A 23,303-nucleotide genomic window follows, 5' to 3' on the forward strand; every position below is an offset into this window, starting at 1 on the left:
CTATAGCTAGTAGTAATACTCTTACCTAGCAATGCTAGTAAGCCACAACTTCAAAGCTAGCTAGCTAGCAAGCGCTGAAACGGATCTAGAAAAAAAATAACAGATGAGTTGAACAAATTACATAAAACATCAACCTTCTATCCTTTAAATTTCTATACTAGTTTAGTTTTAAAAGGGAACAGTGATGGTGGTGATGAATGGCGAATTTGCCACCACCCGCACCACCAACTTTCTACATTTTTCTTTAATAGAAATAGACCTACATGTCAATCACCCCTACCACCAAATTCCTATTTTATGTGAGAAGAAAATAGGACAATGTATATGTTAATAGCAAATATATACATAAACTGAGGGGCGATATATGCGGAAAATAATAATAATAATAATAATAATAATAATAATAATAATAATATTATTATTATTATTATTATTATTATTATTATTATTATTATTATTATTATTTCAACGCACTGGCAATATGCATAGAAGAGGCTCAGTGAGACTATCATAGTCCGCTCGAGCCCCCTCTGTTCCCATAGCAGATCAGTCCCTGAGCACGCGTACCAAATGATCCATGCGGCTAGGCAGTAGCTTACTCAGCCAATGGGACGAGAGGGAAATGCTAGCTAGTTTAGCGTGGGGGAAGCAAGGCACCGGCCGCGCGCGCGCGCGCACATGCGTGGAGCGGCCGGCGACGCGGCCGGGTTGGGATGCCAAAAATGGCGGTGCCCCTAGCCTTTGGGAGGTAGTGGGCGAGCAGGTGGCCGCGATCCGGGCCGAGATCGTGCCGGCCCCCGCGACGTACCACTGCTGTCTACCCCTGGACGTGTCAACCCCGGGCTGGCCTCCCTCCTCCGCCGTCCGATCGATCCCCGCCTCGCGATTGACGCTCGCGTACGGACTACGTGGCCACCCAGCAGAGCACAGATAGGAAAATAACTTAAGAGCAGTTACAATAGCATGCTATAAACCAGCTATAACCACGTATCGAGAAGAAAAAAAAGAGAGAAGAAAGCAGGCTATATATTTGTAGCTAGCTACAACACGGATTCTAAGACGTTATGTGTGTATGATAGGTGGGACCGGATATTAATGGTGTAATATATTTTTATAGTTAACTATTATATGAATTGACTATTAGATTAACTATAGATGATTTGAAACCAGCAGTTGGCTATACTGTTAAACTTGCTCTAAGCTGATTTATGTTACAGAAAAGGGTAGAGGGCTAGTGTTTACGTTGTGCGGTATGATCCAGCCAGCTGCAACCTGCAAGTGTTGTTGTTCTTGGTTAAAAGCTGCTTGCAGAGCCAATGATTTGATTAATCGATGGGACGTTTTGTGAGTTGCTCGGGGCTTTAGCTAATTGCCTTTGCTGATCTTAATCCAAAAGTACTCGCGAAAAGGAGAGAGCAAAACGTGCGTCACGGGCAGGGACAGTCATGGACTCATGGTCCCTGCTAAATCCTTCGTCAAGAAGAAACAGAAGTTCTCCCTGAACCGGATTGACCAAATGCTGATATCATTAAGCTAGTAAGTGGGAAAAAAAACATATTTGCAGATATTACTGGCCACTTGAGCCTATCATCCTTCCCCGACACAATAATGATATGACGATGATATTACAGAGGGCACTAGTGCTTATGATCCTTCCCCGGGCATAATAATGGTATGGGCGTTTGGTTTTGTGTTAACATCGTATTCCTTCGAAAAGATTGAATCGGTTCTCGTCGCTAGTTCAATCAGGCAATCCCCCTCGAAATTTTGATGCCTTTCTTTTTCCTCCTTCAAATTCTCTCAAATGATAGGGCAAGTATATTCCTCCAGCCTTTCAGCCTGAAAAAACAGGGCAATCTTATCGCGTGTGCACTATTTAAGCTTATGCGTGCTAAGCAGCGGCGGAGCAAAGGTAATCGTGGAGCTCAGGCAGCGAAGTGGCTTCTCAATCAGCCAGGAATTTTGGGCAACAAACGACGGCACACGTAGGTGTCGTGCCGGGCAGCCACCCCTAGACAAGGAAGTGGCTCCACCACTGATGCTAAGTACAACTGTACAAGGAACCAGGTTCCAAAAATCACAATTATCTCCCTTTCAGAACAAAAGAATTACACCTCTATGGAGAAATATGTTTATATACAATAGTAGCAATGGTAGTACACCCGAGCAAAGAATTGTAAACTCAACACAAGCAACCAAAATCGAAACCAGGATGATGACCAACAAAAGCTCACCGCTGGCCATTTCCTTCAACCAGAACCACCGCACAAGCCATCCCAACAAAAGATCACTATAACTCAAAAGGCAGAAATATATCGCATAATCACGACGCAAACAACTCTGCTGGCACATTTTCCAGCATTTGCATCCACTTTCATATCCCAATGAAGATGTCCAAACCGGTTTTTGGCAGATCTATAAATATCTGGCAAATCAAATGGTCTTCAGTGAGTAAAAACCACTGACAAAGCATCCCAGTAGGCCAAAGAACTGAATATAGATGTTCCTCTGCTGATCATCTCCTATTGGCAAATGATGCTAATGCATTAGCATGAGCGGGTGGCAGAGCACTCAATATAGGTTGCATTTGCTGACCATAAACAGATATCAAATGAGAAACGGCCTTGGCAACTACTGTTTTGACTTCATCACTCTCATTTGGGGAGACTACCACTTGGGCAAAGGCATTTATCACATCAGGGACTAGAGGAAGGATCTGCAACAGTAAAAGGCTATGTTTAATCCATGAAAAGAGCATGGGCTTTGCTCACATGATTAGCAAAGCCAAGAATGAAAAATGGTAGGTTAAAACAAGAATCACCTGAGGATGTGAAGATAATAATAAATTACAGACACAGCTATAGACAACCATGGATTCTTCATGATCTTCTTTTAGCGGCAAAGCTTTGATAAACACCGGAAGTACCTAAGAATCAAGCACAGAATGCGTATTAGACCAGCACTCTGAAGTTTGAAATCTGAAATTATGCAAAATATTATGTACTGCAGAGTGCCAACCTGGTTGAGTGGAATTGACTGAGGCTGCACCATTATCATCCTAGCAATGGCACCGGCAGCATTATCTCTAACTGCGTCATCAGGTTCAGAATCAGCAAACAAACGATGCAGACCATGGAGTATATCCCCGTAGTATCTGCACAAAGATGAATAAGAACCAGCAAACAGTACACGTTAACAAAAACAATGAACTGAATTTACAGCATGGGAAGTCACTCTAAGCTCCATAGAAAGAGCAATGCAATGTTAAAACCAATTCATTATCAACTAGACAGCAGACTATTCAGTACGCTTCAGAATTCTTAGTCACATACATTAGCAATTCAGTTGACGAGGTGGGTTCAGTTTAAGGATAATGCTCTTGGCATATTATCACTGGAAGAAACAATAGCTTGATTTCTTGGTCTTTCGAGCAGAATTTTGAAAATACAGTTGTCCAAGTTGGACTATGAAAGAAAAAATGGATCCAGAGTACCCTAGTCACTGACAGGGGACTGATAAATACACCGTAATAATTAACTCCATCTGATTGTGTCATCAAGTATTACACACATCACAAGGAAATGCATATAAACCATGGGGGCAAAATGGGATAAGCAGCATTTGGACTTGTGAAGTGCCAAAATCTTGGGCTCGAACCCGTGAACCCACCGAATCAAACTAACACAACCCACTTTTGCTTGTGTACATGGTTTGGTTCGGTTTACTCCACCCCGTTCAACCCATGAGTCGCCTCCTTCTCCAGCAGGGCCATCTCAGGTGGCGGCCAAGCCCCCGGACGGCTGTGCCCCTTACCCGTGAGGCCGCGATGAGTCCCCCACCAGTTATCGCCCCCCATGCGGCGAGGTCACCGGCGACTGTGCGCCCGCCCACGACGAGCACCCTGGCGGCTGCATCCCCATGCACTTGACAAACACCAACGGCGGCCATGACCCCAACCCTTCGATGGGCCTATGCTGCGGCTGCGTCCCCGCGTCGGCCATGGCCATGCCCATGGCAACATACCCTGGCAAACGGCAATTCATCTAGTGCTCGACACGCCACGTCTCTGCGGCCAGCTGCGTCACTGCGTGGTCGACGACTCAGTCATCAACGTGATTTATGCAACTTAGCTCTGCCTCCCCGTGCTTCTTGGGCAGTTCCGCCATGAAATCTGGTGCTGCCGACCTCACAAGGAACGAATGCCATGCCTGTTTCTTGCCAATGTGCCTGATTATCTCGATCTGCTTTTTTCTCGCATTGGGGAAACAGTTTAACCCGTGAAACCAAGCCACCTAAACCGGACAACCTTGTGCTGGGCTGGGTTAACCAGCTAAACCGCCTTAAACTGTTGTTGAACACCCCTACTTGGAACTATCAAGTATACCTAGAAACGGCACTAGATAGGAGTTTCAAGCAAGACATAAAATCCCTTGCACCTTGCACCCACAGTTAGTGTTCTAAAATCCCTTATCCAAAGCTTCCTGAAAACCCCTCCTCAGAAAAAAAGAAGTTTCTTCTGAGCATTTAATTGAGAGACATCCCATCCCAATTTGCCCCTCATTGCTATTAAATAGTAATTTTATATTCAGCCTTTTCACTCTCTGAAAAGTCCTCTCTGTTCTTTTCAGATTTTAAACCATTCCAAAGATCATATTTATGCTCTGCCTTCCAAATTATGAAATCCCCAACCCCATACCTTGATCTTATTTGGACTAGTTTTCCTTACCTTCAAAAGCTACTATCTAATTGTATTTGGTGCAAAATTATTCTTTCACAAATATTAAACCTTTGCAAGCATCAGTTGCAAAAGATCCATGTGCAAACAAATTTCGATGTTTGCAGATTTTTTTAAAAGACTACTTCTGGTATGCACAAAGAAGGGACCCTCTTTCAAACTTGTTTCATGCTAAACTCTTCCTTATAGAAGGAAAAATGTTTCCTTCTGAAAATAGTATTCGAAAAGTTTGTTACGAGAAAGAGACATTTTCAGCTTGTGGTTGAATACGTACTTCAGTGCTGCAGCACCCCCATTCTTGCACATCTCACCAACACAGAAAGCAGCATTTCTCCTGTTTGTCGCCTCAGATGATGCAAGTTCTTTCAACACCAAGGGCATTATCTTCTGTAAATGCAAATGTGACAAAGCACTAAGTGGACATAAAAATGGGAAAAGGAAGTGATTTTCAAGAACATAAAAGCATACATCAACATAAGCAGAGATTGGAGCTCCCATTCCCTGAGCGACCTCAGCTAAAGTGGCAACAACCATAGTCTTATCTTGGGGAGGATGAGGAGATTTCTGCACTCATACCAGAAAGAAATTTGTTAACTAAAGTAACTCAGAAACTTCTATAGGTTTCAGATTGTGTGTATGTGTAGAGTTTACTCACAGCAAATTTCATCAATGAATCAAACAATTTTGTAAAGATAGGATCAAAATAAGATCCCATCACTTTTGCAAAGGCGGGCAAAAGATCTGAAACTGCATCCATCAGCACTTCATCATGATCAATATCACCGTCGTCTTCACCATCCGACTCTACTTGCTGGCAACAAGATTCTTGACGCAAAAGAATGAGTGTTGCATCAGCAAGTCGTGTAATATCTGAAATTTCAACATCAGAGAGACATTTTAGGCACACATCCCTAAACATTCACAGGATACCAACTTTAAATAAGTTCAGCTTACAAGGTTCAATTATGGCAAATCCACAATCCCTCACGATGTCTGCTAAGCTCGTGCAAGCTTGAGCAACTACTTCTTTGTCATCATCCTCTCTCATGGTCTTGATATAAATGTTCATTACTGTATCTGCAAATGGAAAGAAATAGAGTATTGTTTCAATATGCAGGACAAAATTGACTTAAAATAAAAACATAGCATGCTATATTAGCATCTACCAAGAATATCCTTCTGCTTCTCTAATACATCCTGCATGGTAGAAAAGAATATTTTGCATCAGAGTTTTGATGTTTCATAATGATCGGTATAATGAGAGGGAATAATACAAGCCTCTTTAAGACAAGTACTCACAGCATGTGCAGGAGGTATTGCTCTTATTGCAGTTAGGATATCTGCAATAATAGTCAACCACTTGAATTAATAATAGCCACGAAGTATCAATTCTTCAATTGAACAACATCAAAGAAGCTTCTAAGTTCTAGCTTTTACCAGCTTGAAGTTCAGAAAACCAACTGATTCAAGTTAATTAAGGCTATACAATCTAGATTCATAGTGAAAATATACTGGAGACCACACTGCCATAACTCATTTTTGTATAATTTTTGTTTCTATATATTGTGCACTCACAGATTGCAGTAGCAGTATGATATAGTATTCCATGTTTCCATCAGACCTCAATGAGATATCAAATTATGACAGGCACAAAATAAATAAATAAAATCAAAACTTTCATGAATGGATCTTGAGATTTATGGTTTTAAGGAGAATTATGTTATATATCTGCCCCCTTTCAACTTGCACTTTGAGTGATAGTTTTTATGGTGTATGTTTTTAACACACTTCATTTGATATAGTTATATGGAGTTGAAGGTTAAACTACCTATTACAATTTTACAATGAAATAAAGTTATTTGTATGTTTGTATTCACTAAACCTGACAATGGAACTTTAATAATGCGGGCATTACAGAAACAAAGAAATTAAACATCTGCTGCATACTTTCACATTAAAGAGGACCAGGTAAGAAATTACGTTTTAAAGAAATAATTGCCTGGAGCCTGACATCTTCATGAAAATATCCACTGTGCCTAATTAAGATCTTCAATGACTCCTCCAAGTACCTAGTTCCAGTCAAGGAAGTTTTGGATGATAATGATTATGACCAGAACATTACATTAGCACCATTTTAAGGATACGGAGCATAGGCACTCTTTGTGTGGAGCGCAAAAAATCCAATGGCCTGAGTTGCAGCAGCTTTCTCATCTAATACTCCAGTCCTTACACTGATATTTCGAACCCTCGGCTCATCATTTACATCATCATCAGAAGAGACACCACTGAATCCATTGTCAACACTATCAGCATCATCTATGTCCACAGCAGAACCATCATCCAAGTTGCACGAGGAAAATGCAAGAGGTACAACATGAGGAAGATACTGCAATATACAACAAACCACTTCCGTAAATATAAACAGCACTCATGAATTGAACAAGCTTCAGACTTCCCTTGTTACCTGTGCGAAACTATCATCCAAAATCTCAGCAACATTACTAAAAAAACCATGAGTATATTCTCTAAGCTCGCTATAATCCAATACAAAACCCTGCAAATAAAAGGAACATAAATATTTGCACTAAGGTGGTCAATTGCCTGAAGTAATGCAACTAATACTCACAGAAATAGCAGCTTCAATAAAAGGAGGCAGTATGGTTTCCATTCTTGCTCTGCCAACTGCCATTGCCACTATCCCAACAACCTCAGTAGCCCTAGCTCGTGCACACAAATCTTCATCATTAGTGAGTACCATAAAGCCTTTCATCATCTCTAGAACCTTTTCTGCATATGGCATAAAAGCCTGCTCTGCAGCAGCTGCTACAGAGCCAATTGCAGACTGCAGAGAAACATTGTCATTTGTCAAATAAAAGATTACATAGAACAAGTCAATCTCCTACTTGACAACATATAGAGATTATTTTAGAGCAATGATTACTATACAAACCATGCATGTCTCTTGTAGGTTCCGTGGACTACCCTGCAAAGACATAACTAATCTGCACATCAAGGGATCTAGATATGGTAGGATGTTTTCACCCATATCCTCACAGAATGCTGCCAGTGCATAATATGATTTCTCCTGCAAGATCAGATCACATTAGTTCATTATTACAGAAAATATCGTCAACTTCAATCCATATGCAAGATTTAACATGAAGTTGGCAATTTCACCTTTACTTCATCTGATGGGTCTTCAAGTGCATTTAAGATGCAAGGAAGGACACTCTCATAGTGAGATAAAATTTCTGGCTGCAAGTGTTCAGCAAATTGACCAAGTGCAAATGAGGCAGCACCTCTAACCATTTGCTCTTGGTCCTTTAAAGCTTCTAAAACAACTTTGAGACAGTCCTCTAGCTTATCTTTTAAATGCTCACAACATCCCTCTGAGACAACACCTAATGATGTTACAGCAGCCTCACGATACTTGGGATTAATATGACGAAAGCTCACAGAAGCAAACTCAAGAACTGGTGGGAAAACATGTCTCGGTAAATTGATAGCCATTGTATCAATGACTTCTGCAGCAGAACGATCTGCTGCTAGATCAGAATCTCCATCTTCATCAGCTGTTTCTGTAAGCAAGGGGCACATAACTTGTAGAATAGGTATTACCAGCTTATGTTTTTTCAAGAAAGATGCTTTAAATTTTACAAGCCATGAGATTATCTGTATAGCCTGAAAAAATGAGTGCACATTTGAAATATTAGCAGTTTGTAAAATCAGACGGATGTATAAAGGATGTGGCTGACTGATCAAACCTGTTGCCTAATATTTATTTCCAGTTCTTGGTTTGAGCAAACTTCAAGCGAAAATTGTACAATTGATCTCACAGAGTCCCCAAGAAGTGGGGCAGGGGATTCAATTAGTTCATCAAATATTTCAAAAGCGATGGAAGCAACATCTTCCTCTCCATTAGCAAGGCACTGCCTTGATACATTCAAGATACTAGGAACAAAATCCCGAAATATTTTTACCTACAATTACCCAGTACTAATTAGTTAAACAGTATACTCTGCAACAAACACAAAATCAAAATTTATGGAAAGGGCTAGAGGCAAGATTAAAGAGCACAATGTGAAAACAGCTGACACTTATGATAGTGGCCTAGTGGGCAGTGACTCTTGAAAATAGTTAGCTGCACATGATGACTAAGCTATACTCTGGCATCTTGCTGCATGTCCAGTTCTACATTTTCTTTTCTGGGGCACACAGCTATTGTTTTATTTTCTTTTACACAGGAGAATAAGAAATAGCTCAGTGAAACCACAAGGATCAAAATGAGATTAGGTGGATTATCTTCAACGAATCCCTCCCTGTACCTTGAGCTGAATGTATGGTAGAAGTTTGATTTGCTTTTGTAGATCTATTCCCCATGTGGGTATGTCTAGAGATAGCAGGGTATTATATCTCAGACTAAGATGATGCTAAGGAAAACAACTGCTCTAAAAACTTACAAAGTTAACAAATTCAAGAGATAAACCACTACAGTAATGAGCAAACAAAACAAGCAACCCAAGATGAGCTGAAGCCTGAAGTGTCACTTTCCAAAAGAAAAGGGCTTTTACTGGAAATACATAACAACCAGGAGGTTAAAAATTCATGCAGAACAATAGCACATTTTTCCCATAGAAAGAAAACATAAACACAGAAATATCTGTGGTGGCAGGAAACTAGAAAAACTTACAACATCACCCCCATCATTAACATACTCTATGAAAGATCCAACAGCCCTGTTCCACAGAAGACAAAACTCTTACTCACAGCTAAGAATATCAAACCAGAATGGTCAGAATAGCATGATTAAACTTAGCATACTTTAGGGCAGCAATTCTGACACGAGAGCTAGCCTCGTCTTGCAGGCATTTCAGTAAAATAGGTTGCAAATCATTCAGATGAGATTGAAAAGTAGTTCCGATAGTTTCAGTAAGGGAACTGAACAGTATCAAAGCTACCTGTTAAGAAAAAAGTGAGCGAGTAAGCATTGACATTATCCACCAAAAAATGCTGCAGGTTATAGAACTAGGAAATTGGTCCGGATCATCAGACTTGTCAATATCAAATATTGTACTATTAGTATGTTGCTAACCAAAAAAAAATACAACTTTTATATTCTTATAGCATAAATCAAGTTCATAAATTTATAAAAACAGACAATGAAAATGTAAAGCACAAAAGGCTCTTCTTATGTTTAACAACAATATGATTCAAATTGCCAATTCTCAGGTTGATTCTATGGTCCTAGACAATTACGTAGTATAAGCATGCATAACTAAACATAATATCGGAAGTAACACAAGTTTGATAAGAACACTGAAACTCGGGATAGACTTACTTCTCTATGATCTTCCTGTGGACTTTGGCTGCATTGGAAAATAAAAGGTAACAACTCAGGCCATTCTCCTGCAGGGACAGCGTACTTAGCTATAATACTCACAACATTTGCGCTAGCTCGTCTTACAAGATGGCTGCATAAAAGTAAGATTCAGTCTCTAACAGAAGTACATGTCAAAATACGATGTAGTTTGAATTGTACAAGTAAACAGCATTTGCACCAAATGGAAGGGATTCTAGCTTGCTAAGGAGGCTCTTTTAAATTTATCTACTTGGTTACATAAAGCTTTGATTGGTTCAGGTTGTGCTACATGACTTTAATATTTCAGTTGAAATTTCTAATAAACACCACTACAGATAAATAGAAATAGATGCTCATAAAGTCATCACATAACAACAGTAGCATTTTTAAGTTTGGGTCATGAATTCAACAGATAAAGACATCGCCATATAGCAACTAAAAAGTAACAGTATAACAGAAATCATTTTTTGTAGATTGAAACAATAAGAAAATGAACCTTGAACCATCATAAAAAGGTAATCCTGCATACTAGGTATTTCTATCAACATAATTTTCAATTTAGTAGGATACAAATAGACAATTTCAACCAACTGAGCATATGAAATCACACTATATTGACTTCTTTTATGACATGCCCTCTAATGATTCAGTTGTTTCCAGATGAACAAACCCAACCATCAGTATCTCCAACAAAGCTCAGTCTTGGAGATGCATATCAATACAACACTATCCAAGGAAGAACAACGGTTGAGCAACCAACTTCCTTATACAGGCATGTGTACAACAGTCATCTTCATCCACCTTACATTTCGATAGCATTAACATATTAAATCGTAATTGCTAACCTGTGGATTGGCCAATACTTCACAGGCACGAGCTGTTCAGCATTTGCACATCAGTTTAAGTCTCATCCAACCCAACAGGATTTAAAAAAAAAATTCCCAATTCCGGGAAGCGGAGAAGATGCGGGCGGCAGCGGTTGGGAAAAGTGGTTAGAGAAGGACCTGTGGTCGATGGTGATGGAGTCGATGAGGGCTTGCTTGAGGGAGGCCTTGGCGTGCGGCGGAAGCTTCGGCCAGTGCGAGGTGATCTTCTTGCGGAGGAGCACCGCAGCGAGCTGCCGGACGTTGGGGGTCTTGGCGGTGCGGAGGTGGTGGACGAGCGCCGGCACCACCTGCGGGTCCCGCGCCAGCCGCCGGATCTGCTCCTCCGCCTGCCGCCGCGCGTCGTTGTCGGGCATCAGGAACTGGATCAACAGGAGCTCCAGCGACTGCGCCATCCCTCCCTGTTGCCGGCGGCGGGGGTGGAGGCGAGAGGGCCAAAAACCCTACCGATTGATTCGAGAGGAGGCGTGGTTTGCTCGGGTTTCGGTGTGGCGGCGCGCGTGGGGGGCGGGAGTGGGCTTAATACTACTAGCTGGGAATATGCTCTTTTCGTTTATTTCTCTCCTGATGAAAACACGATTTTTTTATCTGGCTGAACCAGGTATTGGAATGGGCTGGGCTGGAATTGAACTCTAGTTTGGACCAATTTTATCCAAATAGACTCCGAAGTCTAATTCTATTGTTCTTACTACTGGACTACGGCTCCCATCGGATGGCCTAATCAACCAAAGAAAAAGCTCAAATTTAAATTTTCAAATTTAATTTTGAGATTGATTTTGAGATATTTTCAACGTAGTTTCTTTTTCAGCATTGGTTTTTAAGTCACAAAGAACACATATATAAAAGTTTTACCTATAAATTTATTTTTAGGGGAAAAGCCAAACGATGGTGCCTGTACGGTTGGTTATGTAGCAACAAACAGCTGATAAAAATAAGGAAACGTTAGTTTTTTTATAAACTTCTTTCTTCTAATTCATTTTCTAAATCATATAACTACATATTCTCAAAATTTAGCTGAGAATCTAGGCGAGCTGAAGATTTTGAACTAGACCTACAGCACATGCTCTAGCTAAGGCGTCACATCAAAGGAAGAATTTACACGAAGATTATATTATTTTTTTTAGAATATCATATAAAATTCGTGCGTAACAATGAATTCTTCAAACTGGACTTCAGACTTTTTTATCGATAAACTGTAAAAAGAAAAAACTCAAACTAGTGTTAGTCTGTTAGATATGGGTCCTTCTCAGGTTTCCCTTACCGTCGGTAACCGCGGGGTACGATAATGGTTACTAGCGGTAGAGTTTGGGGAATTTTTTTACCAAATTCAAAGTTTTTTTAAAAAAACATGAATGTAGTTCTTGATTTTTAGTGGCAGGTGGTGAAGAATTTTTATTTTTGAAAAAGAGTAATATAAAATCAAATTTGAGGGAAAAACTAATAATAAATTAGGAAATGGAAATAACAAAAACTATTGGTACTTAAGTTGCACTGTGCAACTAGTCCGTTAAGACCCGTTAGAGAAAAATATCTCCATAATATAGGAAATGTCATGCCGAATTTTTATATTTTACATTTAAACGTTAGGTTTGCAGTTATCCTATATATTATTCTAACTATCCCTAATCTATACATTTAAGTAGTTTTCCAAAAAAAAAAGCATTGTTCTGTGTTCAGCTACACAATTAATGTTACCACACAAGTATCGCAGTTACCGCATCAAACCATGCAGTAATCGTGACCAAACCACCGTTTTTTAATTCAAATGTTTACCGGCAAAAATCACACGGTTTTCAACGGTTAGCGCGGTAACCGTCTTACTGCAGAAGGCGTGCGCCAACTCCCTCCAAACAGTAAGGGGAACCGAAACCCTGGTCCTTCTAACCAACTCTATACAATTGTACTATCAAAATATTTTACTCACTTGACCCACGGATACCAGTTTCCACTGTAAAACTGGCAAGCATTTTAGATAATCTTTTGAGTGATCCATAAATTGAAACAAAAGAATATATCAGTTTAACTGATTTCACATCGGACACCTTGACGATTGGGTGTTGTTTGAATTTGACAAAAGACGTGAAGAATTCTCATCAATAAAAGGTAGTTCATGACCACTCGCTCTCCAGGAACAGGAGTCCAGGTCGAACTAAAAAGGAGACTGCACGGTGTTCTTTCCTAAACGTTAACAATGACATTGCAAACATAAACATAATCTCACCAATATAGTAATTGCAAGTTGAACAGTACACACAGCTCACCTTGTTACAGCTTCCGGTACCCAGCAGCACAGCTCGCGCTGTCACCTAACATCAGGCAAGGGGCTCGTCACGTATAGGGTGTGTTTACTTCATGAAAAAAGTTATAAGTTTAAAGAAAGTTAGGAGTTTGTAAAAAAAGTTAAAATTTTATATGTGTAGAAAAGTTTTTATGTAATATGATGTGATACAAAGTTAGGAATAGGGGGCAAACTAAACACGGCCATATTACTCCAATTTAGTTGCAGCTTTCAGTACCAGCAGCACAGGTTGCACAGCTCACTTCTGTCACCCTACCATCATGCAAATCGCAAAGGTTCTGATTTCTCAAGGTTTACCAACCTGCCATCTCCCATGAGCTGTTTTCCGACGAGTACGGAAGTACGGGCTGCCGCGGGCTGCGACGTGCACCCGTTAGATGGGCTCGACGTGCCCATGTATCCCCCGGCTCGCGACGCCGCCGCGGCCCACCCACGATTCGCAGGGGCGGAAATCCACACGGAAAACCCCGTCAAAATAGGCCCATCCGCCGAGACGATCATGCAGGCGAGGCGACGACCACCCCCCACCCCCACGCCGCTGCCGCGTGCCGCCGCGCTTTTTATACGAGTTCCAGCTCCGCCGCGAGTCCGCGACTGCTGCTGCTACTGCTACTACCCTAGCCTAGTAGTAGTACTACTACTGCTACTTCTTCCCCGGTCGCGGCCGCCTGCCTGCCTGACATCGCTTCGCGTGCCAAAGCCGACGCGCGCAAAAGCAACCAAAAGCGAAAGCAAGACCACCGCCTGCTTGCTGCTCGGTCTCTCACTCTCACGGTCTCACCTCCTCCTCCTCCTCAAAGCCAGCCATTCGTCTCCTCGTCTCGTTTCGTTTCGCTTCATCTCGTCATCGATGCGCTCCCCTAGAATGAGAGAAACCTAGGACTAGTACTGCGTCACCATAGAAGGCGAATCACTACTCTGCCCCGGATCGACCACCCACGCCGCCGTGATTGGGAGAGGAGACGGACGCGCATGCCGCCGCAGCAGGGGGAGTGCTGCCGCCACGGCTGGCTCGGCGTGGGGGAGGCCGCGGTGGGCGGCGGCGGGGAGGAGCCGTTCTACGTGCCGCTGCGCAAGCGGCTGTCGGTGGACGGCAAGGCATCCACGGCGCCGCGGATATGCATCTGGGAGTGCGACGGCGAGGCCGGGGACATCACCTGCGACATCGTCGCCGCGCCGCTCCGCCGCAGCTGCAGCGCCAAGGCAATGCCGCCGCCGGCCCCGCTCTTCCGGATGATGACGCCGCCGCCGCCGAGGCCGCAGAGAGGGGACGGGGAGGAGGCCAGGAGGCCCGGGGAGGCCATCCGCAAGGGGCACCGGAGCTACAGCCTCATGCTCAACCTGCAGCTTGGCATAAGGTGATACCAATTGCTCCATCCCTTTCTGCTCCTCCTCCTAATTCCTCAAACACTCTGTCCCAATGTTTGGTTTGGTTTTGTTCTCCGTGCTGAGCTGCAGCTATTCGGTGGGGAAGTCGTCGGCGCTGCCGTTCCAGAAGCTCGCCGCGTCGGACTTCGACCCGCGGGAGAAGGTATGGACACGGTTCCCGCCGGAGGGGTCCAAGTTCACGCCGCCGCATCACTCGGTGGATTTCCGGTGGAAGGACTACTGCCCTGCCGTCTTCAGGTGCCACATTGCGTCCTAATCCATGAACTCGGAGAGGAATTCGTTGATTTCTTGGCTTCTAGAGTGATGTGATTGTTGGGCATACTGCTGCTGAGTGATGCCAGGCACCTGAGGAAGCTGTTCGGGGTGGACCCTGCGGAGTACATGCTCGCCATCTGCGGCAACGACACGCTCCGGGAGCTGGCGTCCCCGGGCAAGAGCGGGAGCTGCTTCTTCATCACGCAGGACGATCGGTTCATGATTAAAACCGTGAAAAAGTCCGAAGTGAAGGTCAGTTCATGTTCATCTTTGAGATAACTAGGCAGTTGTGGGCATCCTCCACCTTGTATTGTCGTGGACTTTTAACCGGCTTTGCCTTTAGCTTCCTTACTGGACTAGTCACGTTTTAATTGCATTCTTCAGTTAACTTTCTACTAGTTATGTACCTGGAAGCATCACATCATGGTCATTTCAAACTGCTTAAACGATCCTTTTCTATTTCATTTTGCAACAGATGTCTATTTCCTATACCAAGATGGTTAGAATTATTGCATATTTTATTATCCACCTAAAGGAGTTATTCCATAATATAAATTATAAATCCAGGTTAATACATTATCTAAAAAAATATGGGTCAATAATGTAAAGGGGCACATACTAGTATCACATGGTGAGTAGTGTTGTCTTACTCGTAAACATATTGGTCCACAGGTTCTTATCCGGATGTTGCGGAGTTACTACGAACATGTTCGTCAGTATAAGTCCACTTTACTAACAAGGTTTTATGGCACACATTGCATTAAGCAAGCTGGCTGCCCCAAGGTAAGCGACAATTACATGTGGATACATAACTCATTTTAACTCTGTTAACTGTTGTTATGTTTGAATGTACATTATTTCCTCCCTAAACTTATGTCAGCGTATACAACTAGGTCCGGTTCATTATAATGGGCAATTTTTGCTGTTCGGAATATAAGATCCATAGGCGTTTTGATCTGAAAGGTTCCTCACATGGTCGGACTATCGACAAAACAGAGCGCAAGATTGATGAAACCACTACTCTCAAGGACCTCGACCTTCAGTATGCATTTCGGTTGCAGAGATTTTGGTACGAGGAGCTTATGAAGTGAGTTTCCTGCTATGTTAACACAAATATATTGTCTGCAATTTCATTTGAATTGAGATACTAATTGTAGGTCTGATCCTTCATGTCACATAGGCAAATTCAGATGGACTGCACATTCTTGGAGACACAGGGCATTATGGACTATAGCCTATTGTTAGGAGTTCACTTTCGTAATGATTACTCAGTGTCTAAAATAGGCATATCTCAGCACATAGCTTTCCCAAGTAAGTTATAGCACGGGTTGCTGTTGGTGTTTACAAAATCTGGCTTATGAACCCAGCTGATAATTCACCAGCTTTGATCTAATCTTAGCTGCATCCCTGATCAGAATCTACTGGCAAAAGAAAATCATTTGAAGGTGGAAGCAGTTTTTGTGAGCTCTGCTTTGTGGAATCAGGTTGCAAAGACAGAGATTTGATAGACTCTCGGTAACTCCTCACTTCTTACTTTTCTTGTGACCGTTTGCGGTCTAATGTGTGCATTCCAGGAATAGTTGAAATACCTTTTAAGCTGTTCTGTAATAATCAATCCAAATCAGTTACAGCTTGGTAGATCACCTTAAACAGAACAATGTGACATCTATTGCCCTTTTCAGGTTCTAGTAATCCTTCACATATTGTCAAATATATTTTCAATATATTTTTAATTATTAAAAGCTACTCTGTTCTTCTGGTAACTTCTGACTGTAGCTCATTAGTTGTTTGTATGCATCTTGACAATTTTGTAGCATAAGTGGAGTTATTTAATCTGTCGTTGACAAGTAGTTCATGCTCCTACTTTAGTTTGGGACATAATGCTAATCTCCACCAGTGTAAGGTACTTTTTTTCTGTTGCATTTTTCTAAGGTAATTTTGTGTTTTCTCATCATGATACCTACTTTGTTGCTCCCTTCGTAGACAACAACGAAGAAGCATCATGGGGCCTTGCTTGTTTGTTTAAGTGAAATGTTTATATAAAGAGAGTGAATAATATATGGAACTTTAGTTATTGCATCTCATGATCTGAATATCAAATATAGAAACTTTTTATCCGTTGGGCTAATGCAACCTCTGCCTTCTCATATCAGGAAGCCATTCATCCAGTTGGGAATTAACATGCCTGCCCAGGCAGAGCGCAGCTCAAAAAAAATATTAGATAATTTTCTCCTAAATGAAAGACACTTGTTCATAACCCCACCAAGTGGAGGATCATGTGATGTCTACCTCTTCTTTGGGATAATCGACATTCTTCAGGACTATGATATAACGAAGAAATTGGAACATGCCTACAAGTCCTTCCAGGTCAACCCTGACTACATTTCTGCTGTAGACCCAAAGCTATACTCGAGAAGGTTTCAGGATTTCATCCGCAGGGTGTTCATAAAAGAGCAGTAAGAAAAAGTCATTGGGTTCAATGGTAACTATCCCACTGACTTCTTACATCATGAGATCCATTGGTGAAGTTTAGGCTATGATCGTATTGCCAATCCCGAGCATGCCTGAAACAGTGAAAACCGCAAATGATGGTTGGTTTTACCATACGCACAGTATTCTGAATAATTGGGGTCAACGAGCTCCGCCGACACGCATGCTAATATCGGATGGATGGGAGCTAAAACTATGTATAGCTCGGCCTTTTGGAAGACCTGTAAACCGTAAGTGTCGAACTCCATGATTGCAAAGCTAGTTAGTTCTTCCATACCACTTTTTTTCATTTCCTTTTTGTGTTCTTTCTTTGGCATCTCCCCAAGAATCTGAAGTTTTTATTTGCTTCTTGGGGTGCTGTGCTGAATAGCATGATCTTCCAATGGAGTGACCCGATGGAAATCAGCTATTTGTACATGTACATATTTGTCGTGTATCAGACAAATTATTACTATTTACAAACTGGTGCATCCTGTCAAAATCTAAAAAAGAACGAGGATGTCCATCTTGCCTTCGATAATATTTGCATCCTACCTTTTGCTTGCAGATGACAATTTCCTTGGCAGAGCTGTATGGCTGGGTTTTCAAGTAATGTCATGTTCATAGTTCAGAAAAGGAAAAGAAGTTGTTTGCTGTAGACATTGTTGCCTTCTTTGCAAGCATTTGCAGCTTATCTTTCGCTCGTGCCTGCCTGGTGTGACCACAGTCGAGAGAAGGCAGTGTCAATGTGTCACTTGTACAGTTGTAGTACTCCTCCACCATTGGCCTTGTGAACTGAAGGTAGAAATAAAGCGGAAGGGAGGCGACAGGCATCAAAAGGAGAGAAAGCAGGTGCAGGGAAGATGCTGGGACAGATCTGGTCTGCTCCTGTGACTTGTGTCTAAACATTTTTCTCTCCTGTCCTTCTCTCTGCATTACCTGGCCTTTTCTCGGCTCTACTTTGTTTCCCATGCCAAGGCCTCTAGTCCATTTCTCCTTCTCCATCCTGTGCTCTTTTTTTGCATGCTTTGCTTTGCTTTGCTTTGGCCTGGAGTCATGCATGACTGGTAGGAGCAGACCAGGTGAGAAGAAATTCAGAAATTACGGGGCTGAAGTGTGATGCATGCTGCTTTCACGCATGACTCATCAGATGCAGCAATGCATGACTGATCTGACTCTATTGTGGCTGTAAAATAGGATGGGTACTAATTGGGTAAATACTAAGGCTCTGTTTAGATCTAAAGTTTGGATCCAAACTTCACTCCTTTTCCATCACATTAATCTGTTATACACACACAACTTTTCAGTCACATCATCTCCAATTTCAACTAAAATCTAAACTTTGCGCTGAACTAAACACAGCCTAAGTGATTGTTTCTTTTTACAATTGCCATTACCTGTTGATGTGGAGTATATTTGGTGCATTCACGCCTGTGTTTCTTTGTATGGTATTTCCTGTCTCAGTGTTTGTTCTGTGGGGCTAACGGTTGATGGACCAGTGTTGATCGGCTCTGAGAGTCTCTGAGATGAGACTGTCGCCATGGTCAAAAAGAATTTAACTCGTATATCAAGGTTGGATCTCTCTTGCTCAGAAAAAAAGCATAATCTATCTTTAACCTTTATGACTGCGCATCTGCTGTTACTCTGGAGTTGAAAACAATTCACGGTTTGGGCAAGTGCTGTTAATATTTTTTTTCTTCAAAACCATAGAGCGTAATTCCTCCTTTTCACAATGTAAGACTTTCTAGCATTGCCCATATTCATATAGATATTAATGGATCTAGACTTTCTAGTATTGTCCACATTCATATAGATATTATGAAACGGAGGGAGTAGCTTTATAAACTAGTTACCAAATCTCTTTCTACAATGGATACATGAAGATGACGGATAAGTATGTGCAGAAAACTACTATCAGAATTTCATTGCTTTATCATATACTCCATCCGTTTCATATTATAAGACTTTCTAGCATTGCTCATATTTATTTAGAAGTTAATGAATCTAAATATATATATATATGCCTAGATTCATTAACATCTATATGAATAAAAAGTCTTACATTGTGAAACGGAGGAAGTAGGAGTATCTTAGAAACTATCTAGTGTCCAAGAATATCCTTTAAGATAACATGCTGATGTTTTTTTTAAGATAATGGATAATCCAGCCTTTTCACCACGTTAATGTGTCTAGATAGGTGTTTTTTTTTACAATTTATTGAATATTTTTAAATTCTCAAATATAGAAAGCCCTCCGAAAACTTATTTTCAAATTTAAACCTTTTACTCACAGCATCCTGCTTGGCATGACGGGATAACACTGTCATGCTATAAGCAATGGGCATGTCACTGTTCTCCTGTCATTCTAGTCTATCTGTCGTGACAAAACCCTCGCTACGTTGTTCTAATTGGCTTGGCAAAACCGTGGTCAAATTAGTTTGAGTTAGATTGAGATAGCTCACTCAACCGTACAGTTTTACAAATAAAGTTTGGGGCAATTGCAAATTTACCACTACTTTAAATCGTTATTGCAAAACTGCCACTAGAAAATTGCAAAAATACCATTAGAACTGTCATTCGAGTGGCATCCTTGCAATATTGAAAAAACCGGTGGCAAATTTGCAAATGCCCCATAAAGTTTTTGGAGGGGTTCACTGGTGGAGAAACCATCTTTGGTCGGTCGACCAAATTCCACAATAGTCCCGGATGCAATAAAAACCGGGACTAAAGATCATTTTTAGTCCCGGTTAAAAAAAATTTTATCTACCAACCGGGACTAAAGATCATTTTTAGTCCCGGTTCAAAGAAGTTGGTGGGTCGAGTCAGGCTCCAATTACAACCGGGACTAAAGATCTATTTTTAGTTCTGGTTGTTTATACAAACCGGGACAAAAATGAACTGCCGAGCCGCGCGCATGCCGCTACCCTCTCCTCGGTACCCGGTACCCCTCCCTTTTTTTCTCTCCTTCATTAAGACTCCCTCTCCTCTTCCATTGTTTCCTCGGTATCCCAGCCTCCTCTCCTTCATCTCCCCTTCCTCCCCCTTCCCCTCTCCTCCGATTCCCCTCCCCGCCTCCTCCGATTCTTCCCCTCTCTGCTGCGGGCCGGGCGGCGGCGACGGAGGTAGCCGGCCACACAGCAGGCGGCCGTGCGGCGGACGGGTGGCGGCGGCCGGTCGGGCGGCGGAGCGAGCTGGCCGCGCGACAGGTGGCCGTGCGGCGGACGGGGGGCGGCGGCCGTCCGGGAGCCGGTCGGGCGGCGACGGCCGTGCGGCGGTGGCGGAGCGAGGCGGCCGCGCGGCAGGCGGCCGTGCGGCGGCCGGTGGGGCCGCGCCCCTCGACAGCGGGCAGGCGGCCGGCGGGGCCGCAGGTGGCGACCGGTGGGGCTGCGCCCAGCAACGGCGGGCAGGGGGCCGACGGCAGCGGCAGCCCGTATTGTTTTTTTTAATTATTTGTGATTTCACTGATGTACTTTTGGATGGATAATTTTGTGATTCGTTGCACATTTGTATGGATCTGTGATGTATTTGATTTGTTTGTAATTTTTATAGGATTTGTGATGTATTTGATTTATGTGTATAAGTAACTTTGATTTGTGATGTAGATTTGAGATGTTACTTTGATTTCTGGATTGGGGGTTTGATTTGGGATATGTATCCCATTTGATTTGGGAGAAAATAAAAAAGAAAAAAAAAAAAAAGGGGACCATCTCACTGCCGCAACCCTCTCTTTAGTCCCGGTTGATAACACCAACCGGGACTAAAGATCCCCTCTCTTTAGTCCCGGTTGGTGTTACTAACCGGGACTAAAGATCGATTTTTAGTCCCGGGTATTTGAACCGGGACTAAAGATAGCGATCTTTAGTCCCGGATTGGTAGTCCCGGTTTGAAAACCAGGACTATAGGGGGTTGCGAACCGGGACTAAAAAGCACTTCTCCACCAGTGGTTATTTTTAAAAATTATTTTTAAAAAAGAGGTTTAGATTTATTTTAAAAAAACTGTAGGGTTAAGGGCTTCCTCACCCTTTTTTATCTTAGTGCTTGTCTTAGATTATGGGCCTTAGTCCAACCTATATTTTTAAAAATAATGTTTGTTAATTTCTTGGAATTTGGTTGTCTCAGGTTTACTAGACCTAACATGATCCAAGTTTGATGAAACGAATTGTACAACAAGCAATATCGTCTGAACTACTACGGGTGACAAGCGATCGTGGAAAAATAAATGAAGCAACAAAAAATTATTTATAGGTAAGAATTTTATATTTGTTTTCTTAATACAGAGGGGAACATCAGTAAAGGGAAAGAAAACCATAGCCTGAACTCAAATAGTCTTAGGCCCTATTTGGCACATCTCCAGTTCTAGCTCCACCTATTCTGTAGCTGGAGCCCAACCAAATAGTTTTAACTTCACCTTAAACGGGAGTAAAGCTGGGTGAGACGCTCTCACAAAAATGATCTATAGGAGCGGAGCTAGGGGTTAGGCTGCTCCACAACCACAACTACATTTTAGACTCAACTCTTTAAGCTAAATTTAGGAGTAAGCTAAATTTAGGAGTTGGAGTTATACCAAACAAGTCCTTACAATTACACCTCGTAACGACCCCACCTTACTTAGTAAGGACCGGTGACCTAGCGAGCAAATCACGGAGCGTAGAAGCTTAGCCAAACACCAAAGTGCAATTCACGGAGCAAATCACTTTTTATATTTTTGTTATTGGAGGTTTTGGAGGTTTAGAAACCAATATTGGAAAAATATAATGTGATGAAGAAGTCCAAAATTAACACTAAAAATTAAGTTTGTACCGTCTGAGCTTGATGCATCACGGCATGCTTTCCATGTGGATGACATCCGAAAGTTTTTTAACAGTCATAGGTCTTTGATGCGTGGAGAATCGTAATGTGTGGGACGCGCTGTCAATGATACCAAGGCATGCTAAACTAATATTTTGGTATAGATAGAACATTTTGGAAATCTTCTGCAACCAGTCATGTATAAGGGTTCCGTTATACTTACTCCCTCTTTCTCACAAACCAATCTCGTACAAAATGTCACACAAACCAATCTCGTACAAAATATAATATATTTTAGTATAACAAATCTACTCCAGAGAAGACATAAGGATGTCCGGTGTCCAAATTCATCGTACGAGAATGTATCCCATCTTATACGAGATTGATTTATTTTGTAACGGAGGGAGCAGAAATTATCAGTAGCATATAAGTATTGAAGAATGGACTATTGTTTTGTACTTTCGTATCACCACACTTACTCCGCAGGTTTAGAAATTCTCCCGTTAATAAATAAAACAAAACATAAACTGCAAAGATGATTTTGTTCAAAATACGATTGGAAACAAAAGTTAAAGTTGTATATGGAATCCAATTATATTTTAAAACTATTGTATAGAAATAGTACAATATATCTATGAAAATACTCCCTTTGTACTAATAAAGGAAGTCGTTTAGGATAATATTTAAGTCAAACCTTGGAAATATAAATCATGAATAACTCTTAAGTTGTTGAGTTTAAAAATATAAAAATTATATGTATAGATTTGTCTTGGAAAATACTTTCATAAAAGTATACATATAGCACTTTTCAATAAATATTTTTATAGAAATAAAAAGTCAAAGTTGTGTTTTGGAAATCGTGTCGTTGTTCTAAACGACTTCCTTTACAAGTATAGAGGGAGTATATGGTAAGAGCTGTGGACCATTTTAACTTTTAAATCTACAATATATAAGTTTTAAGTATATTTATAGAATCAAAACATAATAATAAAATTTGTATATCAAATTCAATTATGCTTTTACTTGGACAATCCGCTAGTTACTTTAAACACAGATGACGTGTTTGAGTCGGTTTTTAAGTTTATTCGCTTTTGGAAATACAAATCCGTGTTTGAGTCATGTTTTA

The 23,303-nt window shown here is 41.6% G+C and overlaps 2 protein-coding genes and 1 long non-coding RNA gene across 4 annotated transcripts; 2 read left to right on the plus strand and 1 right to left on the minus strand.

Moving 5' to 3' along the window:
• Positions 1 to 2,068: 2,068 nt before the first annotated feature.
• On the minus strand, positions 2,069 to 11,471 carry LOC9269497 (uncharacterized). Its single transcript, XM_015776639.3, has 20 exons — positions 11,099 to 11,471; positions 10,074 to 10,206; positions 9,557 to 9,693; positions 9,426 to 9,471; positions 8,500 to 8,715; positions 7,913 to 8,416; positions 7,686 to 7,820; positions 7,362 to 7,577; positions 7,200 to 7,289; positions 6,880 to 7,121; positions 6,716 to 6,804; positions 6,035 to 6,075; positions 5,902 to 5,932; positions 5,690 to 5,812; positions 5,391 to 5,605; positions 5,204 to 5,299; positions 5,010 to 5,122; positions 3,019 to 3,154; positions 2,822 to 2,926; positions 2,069 to 2,716 (listed from the first exon to the last, which is right to left on the minus strand). The coding sequence occupies exons 1-20, from the start codon at positions 11,371 to 11,373 to the stop codon at positions 2,516 to 2,518; spliced, it is 3,144 nt and encodes a 1,047-aa protein (XP_015632125.1). The 5' UTR covers positions 11,374 to 11,471; the 3' UTR covers positions 2,069 to 2,515.
• Positions 11,472 to 14,105: 2,634 nt separating this feature from the next.
• Positions 14,106 to 18,665, plus strand: LOC4332323 (phosphatidylinositol 4-phosphate 5-kinase 1). 2 transcript variants are annotated; one of them, XR_001544266.3, is made up of 9 exons: positions 14,106 to 14,635; positions 14,736 to 14,903; positions 15,008 to 15,173; positions 15,594 to 15,704; positions 15,815 to 16,008; positions 16,102 to 16,232; positions 16,337 to 16,436; positions 17,075 to 17,641; positions 17,959 to 18,665. XR_001544266.3 is itself a non-coding variant. In XM_015773712.3 (8 exons), the coding sequence occupies exons 1-8, from the start codon at positions 14,250 to 14,252 to the stop codon at positions 17,379 to 17,381; spliced, it is 1,563 nt and encodes a 520-aa protein (XP_015629198.1). In that variant the 5' UTR covers positions 14,106 to 14,249; the 3' UTR covers positions 17,382 to 17,931. The 2 variants fall into 2 exon arrangements, 1 of the variants encoding a protein (XP_015629198.1); XM_015773712.3 differs by lacking the exon at positions 17,959 to 18,665 and having other exon boundaries at positions 17,075 to 17,931.
• A 1,734-nt stretch (positions 18,666 to 20,399) lies between these two features.
• On the plus strand, positions 20,400 to 20,990 carry LOC136355857 (uncharacterized). Its single transcript, XR_010740381.1, has 2 exons — positions 20,400 to 20,663; positions 20,797 to 20,990. It is a non-coding gene; the product is annotated as an uncharacterized lncRNA (long non-coding RNA).
• The last annotated feature ends 2,313 nt before the right edge of the window (positions 20,991 to 23,303 follow it).

The sequence above is a fragment of the Oryza sativa genome, chromosome 3 (genome assembly GCF_034140825.1).
Source record: "Oryza sativa Japonica Group chromosome 3, ASM3414082v1".
Lineage (NCBI taxonomy): Eukaryota > Viridiplantae > Streptophyta > Magnoliopsida > Poales > Poaceae > Oryza > Oryza sativa.